The sequence below is a fragment of the Micrasema longulum genome, unplaced genomic scaffold (genome assembly GCF_059751315.1).
Source record: "Micrasema longulum isolate JH-2025_06_02 unplaced genomic scaffold, ASM5975131v1 h1tg000502l, whole genome shotgun sequence".
Lineage (NCBI taxonomy): Eukaryota > Metazoa > Arthropoda > Insecta > Trichoptera > Brachycentridae > Micrasema > Micrasema longulum.
This window is the reverse complement of record NW_028277699.1, coordinates 475186-488625: the sequence shown is the minus strand read 5'-3', so window position 1 is coordinate 488625 and position 13440 is coordinate 475186. Positions and strand designations below refer to the sequence as shown.

Below are 13440 nucleotides of genomic sequence, written 5' to 3'. Positions count from 1 at the left end.
ATCAATGAACTATTTTTATTTTAAATTTTATATTTGAATCACTAACTTTGTGGTTATTTATTTTCTAAGTGCAAACAAGAGAAGGAAAAAAAAACGTAAATGGAAGTAGTTTAAAAATTAAAATCTTAGTAAAAAAGTTATTTCAAAGTTTGTAGTTAGTATTAACAAATAGAAATAATATTGAAAATGAAGAAAAAAATTAGTAATAGTAATCAAAAGGTAAGAATTAAAATAAAGAATGAAAAACATGCTCAGATGCAAAAATTTTTTTTTTTCAAAAAGGTAAAACATATATATACGTACATACATATTTTAAGGGATTCAAAGAAACGATGAGAAAAATCTTTAAATGAAATATACATATGACAATAGATTTAAGTTGATTTAAAAAAAAACATCCAAAATAATGACTCATTATAGTAAGAAAAGCAATATATTGTTTTTAAAAGCTATTATAAATAATTTAAAGGTCCTTAGTTAAAAATAATAAAAACATTTCAAGCGCAGCAGAGAAAAAAGAAAGAATAACAGGTATACCAAGTAATCTTTAAAATTTGAAAATCATGCATAAGATCATTCTTTGCATTATTGCGTGAGTTTCAATTGATTTTTATTGATAAGTGATAAGTGATTTTTATTGATAATTTTACCATTGATCTGAGACGCAGCGGTTGGTGGCCGAGGCAGCATTCTCGGAGTCGTCGGAACGGGTGGCAAACTTGCGGGGGCGGGGGGCCTGGGGAGCTGGCGGGGGGCGCGGGGCGTACCAGGAGGAGTAGCTGGAACAAAAACAATTATTAAGATAACAACATTTTTTTTTAAAGTTCAAATGTTTGTAGAAACTCAATTCCACCTCTTAAAGAATAGAGAGTCATCAATTCATCATTAAAGTGGCTACTTAAACCAGCTATTGACAGATCATAAGCCCTGTAGATGCCTAGACTTCTATATAACCTTCTCTTAAATGTTCTTCATCTCTGTTGTAATATGTAAATAATAAAAGAATTAAAATAATAAGGCGGAAATTGTAAAATTCTTAAGCTTAAAACCTAATAACAGTGTCACAAAGATACGATTTTTTACATCAACATATTGTATTGCTTTGTAAATAGTACGCGATTAAAAAACCATAAAAGAAAAATATTTTACTTTTTCATGATAATATAATGACTAATGTTGGATGATTATTTATTATTATTTTACACTTTATATACATTTACAATTTATATACATATAAGGGCTGGTATATTGTCTTGTGGCAATTTCTTCCTACCTACCCAAACCGTTCAGTTTGAGAAAATTACAAGTTCATTGACATATTGAATCTTACAATTTCATACAAAATTAAAAACAAAGATTAAGAAAATAAAAATATATGAAAAATTAACACTTAACTATGAAGAGAGGAGGGGGGATGGGAAAGAAAGAAGAAGAATAAAGGAACAACTAAAATATTTAGAAAGTGATATTTCAATCTTGATTTAAATGTAAATAAAAAAGGGGCTCTAACATTAGAAGGTAGATTATTCCACAATCGAGCAGCTACTACCATGAAAGAGGAGGCAAGACAATTAGAACGATAAAAGGGTATTTAAAGAGTTCTCTCGTTACTAGAACGAAGAGCTGTTCCATGTTGTGAAGGAGGTAAGAAGAGCTCTCTTTTTTAGATAAACAGGCGAAGTGGGATTATTTTAAATATTGTGAAATAATGTGAATGCTTCTTCTATGCCTGATACTGAGCCAGTGTAGTTGCGTGCGATATTCGGCTATTTCGTCGAATTCGCGAAGATCAAAGATATAACGTATACAAACATTCTATTTATTTGTACCTGGTAAACTAGCACCTCTTGACGTCAATTCCGGAGTGATTCGTCCTTGAGCACGACTCGCTGCTCTTCGTAAAGTCCTTCTGGGAGTGCCTCCGTACGCCTCAGAAATCACGGACTGGGGACGAACCTGAAATGAAAGAATAATATATTATAATATTAACATAAATATATTAAAAAACAAAAATTACAAGTGTTTATGGCACACGACCATGTAAAAAAACATGTCTCTGAAATGGAGAAGATTCAATCGCGATTTTCGCGATACTAATATCGCAAAGAATATTAGTTTTATTATTTCTTGTATCCATTATTATTTCTAATAAGGATACTGTATTACTACTCTCTTGAATATCTTTTTTTTCTTAAATAAAACTAAAGTATTCATAGTCAAATAGCGGACGTATTAACATTAGCTATTTCTGACAGTCTGATCAAAAACAAATACAACAATAAAAAAAGTAAAAATAAATAAATGAAAATACAACGTTAAACAACAGAGTCGGGTTGTAGTCCCGTGACTAGTGTCTTGGACTCACGGATCAAAGGTCCGTGATTCAATTCCTACTATTCCCTAACTTTATTCCTATTTTCTAAGAGTGAGTTATTTATAACTCGTATAAAATTGCCCTCTAAATGAAATTTTTGCATAAATTATAGAACGCAAATATTTCTCTTAAATAAAAAAATATATACTGTATGGCAAATATTTAAAAAGATAAGAAAATACCAACAGCAAAAAATAACTAATATAAGTTATGGTGTCTATTTATGTACTTTATTTTTTTCCAATTGCTTTATACTTTGTGCCGGTAATAAAACTGGTTGGGTTTTACACTACTTGCCCAATCGTGCTGGAATAAAAAGGATTTTGAAAGATTTGTTTTTTAATTAATTAATTGTTCCTGGTTGTGTCACTATAAACTGTGTCTGAATAGTCAACTAATGTGTATATAATGTTTTTAGTAAGTAAACAAATAAAAATATCAAACTTAGTAAACCAGTAGAATAAATTTACTAAAATTTTTATTGAAGTCTGAATTCGAAATAGTGAAGAAGATTCTAAAAGATTTAACAATATTACTACGAAAGTGTGATTTTTATTAAGAACTGTAATGCACTTTATTATTAGGAGTACATCAAATTGAGTTTCAAGACTTCACTCAAAGGATAACGTAGAATATAAAAGTATCTTATGCAACAAAGAAAATTAATATTTTCTCGTAAAAATAAGAATTTTAATACTCTGAAGATAAAATTGCTGTGTGGTTTGTACTTTTAAGACGTTTAAAAGTATACTTTATGGTATTTTATTTTAAAATTGGTCGGAAGCCATATATTCTTTTCATGCTTTATGCTTTATAACGTACGTATTTGTAAGAAGAAATACGCTTTTTAAGTATTACAGTCTTAAATTTAAAATGAAATTCGTTTTCGAACTTCTATGGTGCGAAACGTACAAATTTTGTAAGGCAAAAACGTTTTTAAAGTTAAAAGGTCTAAAACATATCTATTAGGTAAAACGAAACACGATTTAGAACTATTACAGTGTAAAACGTATTTACATATATGCAAAACAAAACACTTTTAACAACTTTTTAACATAACGTTGGCTCACATTTTTTAAATTTATTTATTAATATTATTATTTAAAGTACTTTCAACATGTATGTATTACGGGGCATAGTTTGAAATTAACTGAGTTGCATTGTTTAGACCAGTGCTGTGCCAGCAAGATAAAAAAATATTCTTAAAAAAAAGGAATAACCTGTTAAGCCTCTATTTTAGAGGCTTGTCAACAGGACGGAAAGAAAGGATATGAAAAATAGTTAAGACCACTGCATTCAGACCAATTGAAAGTAGAACTGCCTTTTTTAAGAGGCATTTTGCAGTATTGGGCCCTAGGGTTTTTAACACGTTGGACCTACACATAAAGGTGTCTTGTCAGTTACAATGTTTATAAGAAGAAGGTGAGCAAGTGGATGAGGGGTAGATCTTTTTACACCCTGTAAATTGTTTTCATGACTAAAAACTGTGTTGTTTTTATTTGCTAAATATCTCCATATTGTTTTTATTTGTATTTGATTTTTACTTTTTATGTTTATTCATTAACATTTGTTTAATTTTTCTTAATATTACTAGTACTTATACTTTTGTTTGATTTTTTAATTATAAATGGGATATTCTCTAATTTATATTTGTTCTTAATTTTTTTTTTATTATTATCGGTATATTTTCAAATTTATATTTATGCTTTAATTTTATTATTATCGGTATGTTTTCCAATTTATATTTATGTTTAATTTTTTTAATTCTTATTTACTAATGCTTTATTTTATAATTTGTAATTATGTTTCAGTTTTTATTATTATCAGTATGTTTTCTAATTTATAATAATTATGTCTCATTTCTTATCTATTAATGGTATATTTTCTAATTTATATTTATGATTCAATTTTTATAATTATGACATGCATGTTTTCTTATTGATTATTATATTGAACTTTTTTGATGTTATTATTATTCTTTGAATTTATTAAGCATCATTTAGTGAAGTAAACAATAACACATGTAAAAAAGAAGGTCCTTCCTAAACACAGGAATTTCCTAGTTAGTCGGGACCTAAAACAAAGAAACTCTGTACATTTAAAAACTGTGAAACACATAAATAAATAAATGAATTCAGAAAAAAACTTTTATTGGATGTTTTTTCTTAGAACTGGCGGGGATCAAATCCGCGACGCCAGTTTCACAGTTGGCCGTTTAACCAATAGCGCCACGGTGCGGCGCCTGTTTAAGAGTCTGTCTTCCTGCAAGACATCGGACATAACATGTTTTTAAACTGTTGTGGGGTAAGACGACACACATTTTGAAACTTCAACAATTATTAAATTACGTGCATATTTGTAAGACAAAATACGTTTAAAAGATATTAGGATTTAAAACATTAATTAGAACTGTAATTTATTTAAAAGGTGGCTTATTTATGATGAGTGGGTAGGTACGCATTTTTCTGTATGATGATAATACTCACTTTGGGAGGTATTTGAGGTAGTTGAATCACCGAAGATCTTCTCTTATTGATGGTATTTTCGTACTCCACAGTAGTGGTAACTGAAGATCTATCTGCCGTGGTGTAGTCCTGACCAAAATAGTACCCCCCGCTGTCCCACTGCCTATCCTCTTCATTCACCGTAAAATTTTCCTCCCCTTGGTAAGGGTAGCTAGACGTATCGTAATATTCCTCATAGCTGGTCTGCTTTGAAAACATATTTTGATCTCTGCAAGAAAACAAATATAATTCAGCTTTTTTACTTCTTTAAAACAGTGGAATCTCCCCTCGAATACCCGAAACCATTTAGAAGACCGAAGCTCTCGTTTTGAACTTAAAACTTTTAAAATAATAATTTGTCTTTCATTTGAATTCACGTTTTTAATTATTTTGTCAGGCAAAACAAGTTTTCAAACTTTTTAAACGTATTAATTTGTAAGACGTTTTTAAATTATCACGGTACTAAAATTACGTGAGACAAAAAAAGCTTTAAAGATATATCACAGCTCAATACTTTAATTAGAACCATGTTCAACATAAAAAAATGGGTAACATACAATCACGAGATAAAATGCTTATAATTTTTTTAGGTGTTTTTACAATTATAAATACAATATAACAAAAAATCTATCATATAAATTAAAAAACAAATTTCCAATCTAAATACGAATATCTTGCTCTTTTAGAGAGGCAGAAACGTTTAGTAATAAATTGTAAAAATGTAATAATTGCCTATATGTTAAAAAAATGTAGTTGTTTAATTTTTTTTTATTTTTTTTTAAATATCTGGATTCCGTACCTTGCGGTGTATGTAGGAGTCAGATCACAAGTCTCATCATATGAAGTATTCTGTCTTTCCAGGCTTGGTTTTCTCGTTGGTGTAACTAAAAATTGCGAAAAAAAACATTTTCAAAAGATGATTGTAAAAAAAACTGAAAAAAATGTGTTGTCTTGAGATTGAAAAAACATAGTCAAAAACGGAACAATTATTTAACATTAAACGTTTTTTAATAATTCTTGCTAGGAGCAAAGAAGACTTGCAGTTCTTGGTAACAAAAGTCTACGATGTATGCAAGAAAAGCGATTTGCTTATGAATCGAAAGTGATGGTTTTTGAAAGGGATGAAAATATAACTTAATGTGAGATCAGTGTGAACAGAGATATTCTGAATCAGGTAGATAAATTTGTGTATCTGGGGGGTATTTTTACTAGAAATCGAAAGACCAAAAAATATATTGAAAAAAGAGTGAGCGCCGGGAACAGGGTAAACGGTGCACTAAAATCTACTTTGGCAAACAAATGTTTATCACAGGAGGGCTAAACTAGCAGTTAACAATGGAGTTCTAGTGCCAACTTTAATATATGGTAGCAAAGTGTGGAATTGGAAAAAATGATTATGAAAATACGATAAATGCTGTCGAAATGCGATCCCTCGGGCGAATGTGAGGTAAAATGATGTATGATCGGTGCACAAATGTTGAGAATCGTGAACTGTGTAAGGCTGAGACATGCATTATCGACAGAATCAAGAAAGGGGTGCTGCGTTGGTTTTGACATGAAGAGTGAATGGACAACGAAAGAACGGCTAAAAGGATTCTTGATGCGAATGTTGATGGATGCAGAAAACGAGAAAGACCGAGAAAGACATGGCAATATCAAGTCCATCAAATACTAAAAAATTGACACGTCAAGAGTAGGAATAGTCGGCGTGCGTGTATGAGGAAATTTATGAATGTAGAGGAAGCGAGGTCTGTATGCAAAGATAGAGTGATATGGCGTTCTATCTTCTCTGCCTACCCCTACGGAGAAACGATGTGATGGTTTGTTTGTTAGTTGTAACGGTATTTTTTATTAGGTTAATTGTTTTCTATTGGTATATTACGGTGTCTTGATAATCTTCATAATATGCTTTTGTCTATTGGCGCGTGACGTTCATTCCCTCATTATCGCAGACTCGTTCCATTTTTATTCACGCCAACGCAACCATTTGTTATGGGATTTTTCATTTAGCGACTGGCCAGTTTCCCCTCTGCGCCCTCTCCATAAGGCATACTCCTCGGCCATCCGTCTACCGGACCGTCATACTGTTAAACAGGCACTCTACACGTGCAGATGGTGTATAAGGCAGTAAGTTCTAGTCGCGGTATAATTTAACAACTTTACACTCTGTTTGAAATTACATGTAATGTATAATTGGAAAAATTGTTTTAATGAAAACTGCAGATGATGATGAAAAATGAGATGCACGAAACTACAAGTGTGAAAAATGATGCGACTGAAACATAGATAGACATTTTGTTTTGGTTGGTTGAGAGTGACCTTGCCTGACGAGCAGGCGATCGGGCACGTCTGCTGGGGTTTTTACCGGATTGCGGCTTGTTACCACGCACACAAAGCTGGTAGACGGAAGAGCGTGGGGTACATTACGTGGAAAGGGGAGAAAGGAGATACTGGTGAGTCGCCGAATGGGAAATCCCCTGACAAATGGTTGCGTTGGTGTGAGTAAAAAAGGTACGTGCTAACAATAATGTGAAAAAAAATGTCACGCGCCTATAAACAACAGCGTATTATGGGCTGTATCGCGACAGTGGTCCAGAATTGCGAATTTTAAACATCGTTTTTTGTGGCACTCTCAAGAGTAATGTAGTTTAAGTGAGTATAAATTTATTTCTTACTTCTTGTTCTTCGTGATGGTGGCCCTACGGCGGAATGAAATGAAGCTTCAGACTCCATACTATGCTGACCCAATAACTGATTTTGTCTCCAACCCTCCATTCTGAAAAATCGTTATAAAAGTAAATTAAACCGTTATTAAAATTATCTCATTTTATAAAACCGTTAAGAGTTTAAAGAAACAACGGTTTGATTGATTTTTTTCTACAAGTACCCATTTGTGGGTACCTTAATAATATTTAAATTCTTGTTTTTTATCCAAATACTTCTATTTTCCCACCATTTCATAAAAGTCGTAAATAACTAGTGCTAGATTATAAAAAACGAGTTATGAATGTTGTGATAGAGTGGGATTTAAATCTCTGGCCTTTAATCTATAAGTCACTGCTACGGAACCATAACTTGTATTTAATTGCAGCGTATCTGGAAAACTTTTGTTACACATAAGGTAATGTGATCAGTCTTACACTTCATGTTGCAGCCCAAGGGGAATAGAATGTGATTATTATAGTTTTTTTGTATTAAAGCGGTATGGCTGCTTTTCGCAGAATATAGAATTGAACTTACTGCTCACAATTACGCCAATATAATTTTTTTTAATTGTGGACTTTGTGGCTTTTTCGGCTTTCTGCATAAAAACGTTTAGTTATTATCTCACTTTTTAAGTACATTTGTTAGCAATACCAATATTTGTCAATTTTATTTAAAAAAAATTTCAGACAATATTTTTTTACTTTGCTAAGTCTTATGCAAAAATATATAACAAATACTTCTGAACACAGCACTAAACCAATTTTAATTTGAGAAAATTAAACTTAACAGAAGAATATTATTGCTGATTAACTGTGTAAAAACTTAAAAAAAATACTTTATTCTTAGTTGGTGTGTTATTAATAAATATGATTGATTAAAACCATAATTGATGATTTGAAAATTAAAACGCTTTGAATTAAAAATTGTATGTGACTTAATTACCTACTAAAATGGTGAAGCTTGTCATGAATATTGGAATTTGAAAATGCTCGTGAAATGCAAGCCTTTATTTATTGTGCTAGATCTGTAGCTATGAATGCATTGATTTTAAAAATTAATTAAGCATTTTGGCTAGTTAAAAAACAATATTTCATTGCTTTTGCTAATTTAAAATTTCCAATGAGAATCAAATTGATGGCTAAAAAACGTGACTAAAACATTCAAGTTTGTTGGTGAAAATTTTTGTTGTGAGTTTAATATAACTTATTATAGAGATGAAAAACAAGTTATAATTAAAATCTATAATTTAAATAATAATCTTGTGATCGGTTTCATTGCTTATAAAACATTTTTAAGACTAGCAGTTTTATTTTTGTAAAACAATAATACAGATAAGTCTTAAAAACAATATACACAAAATACTAAATGAAATACGTAATATTGATCTGAAAAACCTTTTAATTAAGAGCCTTTCTTATAAACCTAGTAAAAAGTTACGCCTAGGCATAGTGCTAGAATTAGGATGGAAATATTTTTCTTATTTAACTACAATAATAAGGATGGTATTCCAATCCATATTTTACTACTATGCCCAGGCGTAACTTTATAACAAGTTTATGAGTAAGGCAAAAAATAGGGAAAAATAATTCAATTCAACTACTCATATATTTAAAAAATATAAATTTAAGACACGAGTCTAGAAGATATCAGGAAAACGATGAAACCATGTTTTTAATTGGTTATTTAAAATTTATGGATTTAAGTATAACAAGTTTATTATTTCTATAACAAAAAAACTGAACTAAGAAAGATGCATGCAAAAATACTGGATTCAATAATTTAAAAAATGTGATTGGTATTTATGTGTAATAATTTTTGTTTATTGTTGTGAAGTAAAATTGAAATGTTGCAAATTTTCTATCAAGCTAATTGGAATAAAACGAGATATGTATATTCCTATTTTTTATATGATAAAAAGCTTGCTATCTAGGTGATTCACCTGTCATCATCTTCCCAGTCATATTTCCTTCGTCTGCATATATCCAAATAAATAATTAGTTAATCTAAACAACGAAACAGCATATAACAAATATAAAATGTATGTCTTTCATGTAATTTTGTGATAGTTATTTACAAATTGTAAATAATGCATTATAAATCATGAATACAATTATTAATATGTGAGATGATAAGAAAATAGTAGAAGCGCGTCTAAAACTATAATAATAAATTAATTATATTCAATGGTTCATTACAATGACTAAAAATAACAATTTAATGAATTAATAAAAAAAGGTTAAAGCGATATTGAAAAATTTATGAGTATTTGAATTTGTAACGCATCAATGAAATATGGATGAAGTGATTTTATTCACTTTTTAAAATAAACATTTAAAATATGTATAATATGCAATATCTATTTTTGGTTCTTCTTGCATTGTAGAACTAACTTGTATTCAAAATGCACTGTTTTAATTTGATTGTCTTGATTAAATAAATGGTTTTCTAAATGGTTTTTTTTTGTTGATGCATGACCAAAAAATTATAATTTATTTAGTACTGAACAGTCTATTACGTTAAACAAATGAAAATGAATAAAGGAAATCACTCGTGAAAATATTGAAGCTTGGACAACTAAATAATAATAATAATTACTTATTCGCGTCGACTAAACAAATTTATACCATATCTGTATAATTCTTAAAATACGCTTTCTTGTTTACTTAACACTTATTTATATAATTTATTAACATTGACAGAAAAAACCTTTTACAAACAACTTTCCTTCATTATAAACTTAACATATCCGCGATTTACAAAACCAGATAAACATTAATTTTTATTTCTCTTTGAATATAAACTATTCTCATCTTGTTTGGATTGCTCAAAATACTTTTTTATAGCAAAAAACATTAAATAATAAAGACTTTCTTATTGAAAAACCCCTTTCTTCATTAGACAGAATTATTTAAACAAAATAAAATACAGAAAATATTATTCTTACTTGTTCACATTGACTGAACAAAAAATATTACAAAAAACTTTTTTTTCCTGAACAATTTTTTTTCTTCAAATATTTTTTTATAATTTAAACTAGATATTTTGTAACTGATACCTGGTTGGTTCCTGGGTGTATCTCGGCCGGCTATTATAGTAAAGGGGCTCAGGGTCCGGATCCCACCTCTGGCCACCCCCGTACCCGTCATCGTGAACCCCTCTCATGTTCCCATACATAACTTCATCTCGCTCGTATGAGTTCTCTCGAGACGTCTCCAGCGAACGCTGAAATTTTAACTACTCGGTTAGGATCAAAAAGTTTTTTTTGAAATCACGGTTGTTAGTAATACAAATATATTTATTTATTTACAAAAAATAAGGTTATTGTACATTTTTTGAGACAATAAGTCCCAACTCCATGGGACTGAAAGTCCTGTGTTGAGATGGGACGAGCAATTATATGACACAGACACATGAGTAAATCACCACAAATATAGGATTAGAAACACAAAAAATAATTATGAGAAATATTTAAAAAAACATATATATGGCACATCAATATGGTAAATATTATAATAAAAGTCAGTAATACACACACATATATATATATTTATATATACATATTTATTTATATGTACATATTTATATTTATATATACATATTTATATATATATATATTATATCGTCACCGGTTCGGCAAAAGTCAATAACCCTAAAACTTACAGTTTCGAGTTTAATATGCAATCTGAAGTGTTAATTTATGGTTTTTAGGGCCGGTTGCATCAAAGTTGGTATAAATTTAGTTAAAAGTTAAATATTTAAACTAAGTTAATGCTCAAAATCTGGTAACTGAAAAAATCCGTTGCATCAACATTATTTTAGTTAAGTTAAAGTTAAGAATGTTGCCACTGTAAAGGTTCAAGTTTTACCCTAAAAATTGTTGGGATTTTTGCGCAAGCACGTATTTGTTTATTTATATGTAGCAATACACATGCCCCGCGACGCGTCTTTGGGCACAAACGTTCAAATTTCGTTCCAATTTTCAGTGTGTGCAAAAGGGCGAAGCAACACTGTGCATTCGGAGAAGAAAAGAGCAAAAGGGACATCGTTCTTTTTGAACTAGATAAAAAATTAAAAGAGCAAAAGCTAAAACAAAATGAAGAACTTTTTACTCTAGAAATAGAGCAAAAAAATGACATTTTTCGGGCAACTATTGCAGCCTTAAATGGCCAGAAAGAGTTAGCTGAGCTCAATCTAACTCTATTTAAAAATAAATAAACAGCATTTCAATACAGTCATGATTAGGGTTTATTTTACACCACGCCGCTGATGATCAAGTCCTGTGTTTTGAAAAATAATGAACAATTAAAAATTAAAATAATTATTAGTTCTTCACTTTTTTTACATTCGAAATCTTGTGATAAAGTCGGACTCTTCCAACAAAAAAATGGTCCGTTCGTGGTTTGAACAGTTTTTTTTCGGTTTACAATATACTCGATGATAAATTCGTCATCCGAAGACGAAAAATCAGATAAAATTGACATTTTGTGCAACTTTTCACAGATCGATCAATAGATTTCAACACTCACGACGCTTTTTTGACAGATGGCAGATCGCATTTAACTTTAAACGGTCCCCTGGCGGCCGGTCAAATAAAAGTAACTTTTTTGTTAATATTTAGTTAACTTTTTTTGATGCAACGCATTTCGACATAAAAGTAACTTTTATTTGACTTTAGCCCTGACTTTAACTTAACTTTTGTCGATGCAACCGGCCTTAAGAGACAAACGTTACCTAGGTAATTAAGTGAGAAAAAAGTTACGTAAATCCGAACTATTTGATTTCTGCTATGTGACTTTAAATTATGATATATTAAAACATGTTAAAAAATATTTCTTAACATAAAATATAATATATTTTACCTCAACATTATAATAATTATTCCTAATATTTCATTCCTTTCATTAATTCTTATAGCTTGTATTGTCCAGATAATAAAGAGGTTAAAGTCACTTAAGCAAATTTAAGCCTACTTGCATCATGAACATAATTTGGGATATTTTAAAATGTACCAGAAGGAAAAATTATCATTGGAATTTAAATTTATTGCAACAGAGAGGGAAAACATTTTTGAGAAAGGAATATGGAAGTCAAAGTAAGTGGCCACTTAAACCAGCCAATGACAGGTCATTAGCCCAGTAAATGCCCAGACTTCCATATTCCCTTCACCAAAATGTTTTCCCTCTCTGTTGCAATAAATTTAAAATGAACAACTCCCTAGGGAGAAAATCCAGCCAGTCTGCAAGCATTTGGACATACTCAAACATTGTTGAATTATCATTGGAATTTATTATAAAGACATAAATGAATTATATTCAACACAAGAAACCCATAAAATTAAAAAAAAAAAATCAGCATGGTCTTCAAACTTTCGAATTGTAATTTCTCCAAATGATGTTTTCAGGGCTAGTGATTTTTGCCTGAACATCGACGATATAGTAGTTACACAGTGCGTAAAGTAAACGACAGGCCATAAGCTCTATGAATTAATGCCTAAAAGTAATTATTATGATGATGAAATTATGATTCTATGTGGTTTATATAAGTTTAATATTTCTCCGAGATTTTATCATACAAATGGTTTATATGGTATGATTTACGGTCTCTTCAGTCTGTTAGCGCAGGCGTTATGTTCCGTGTTATATGAATTGTACTATTTAATCAAGCAAGATTACTCCCAAAATTGTACCAAATGCTCTCAGAATGTTAGTCATATTACATAAAACAGGACTAAAGCTAACGAGCAAGGAAAATATAAAGGGACTTGAAAAAGTTATCTCTTTTTACCAAAAAATGGATTAATCTTGGCCCTTTAACTTCAAACATTACTACGGCCAATTTTATCGCGAGGCTTTACTA

At 30.2% G+C, this 13440-nt stretch overlaps 1 protein-coding gene across 1 annotated transcript in view; it reads right to left on the bottom strand.

Moving 5' to 3' along the window:
• Window positions 1–13440, bottom strand: part of LOC148281035 (uncharacterized) — a 585537-nt gene that overhangs the window by 351851 nt on the left and 220246 nt on the right. The window contains exons 9-15 of the mRNA XM_088227431.1: window positions 10640–10806; window positions 9524–9556; window positions 7554–7654; window positions 5678–5762; window positions 4861–5107; window positions 1830–1956; window positions 651–779 (exon numbers count right to left, since the gene is read on the bottom strand). Of these exons, the coding sequence (XP_088083557.1) occupies window positions 651–779; window positions 1830–1956; window positions 4861–5107; window positions 5678–5762; window positions 7554–7654; window positions 9524–9556; window positions 10640–10806 (889 nt within the window). The remainder of the gene's footprint in view (window positions 1–650; window positions 780–1829; window positions 1957–4860; window positions 5108–5677; window positions 5763–7553; window positions 7655–9523; window positions 9557–10639; window positions 10807–13440) is intronic.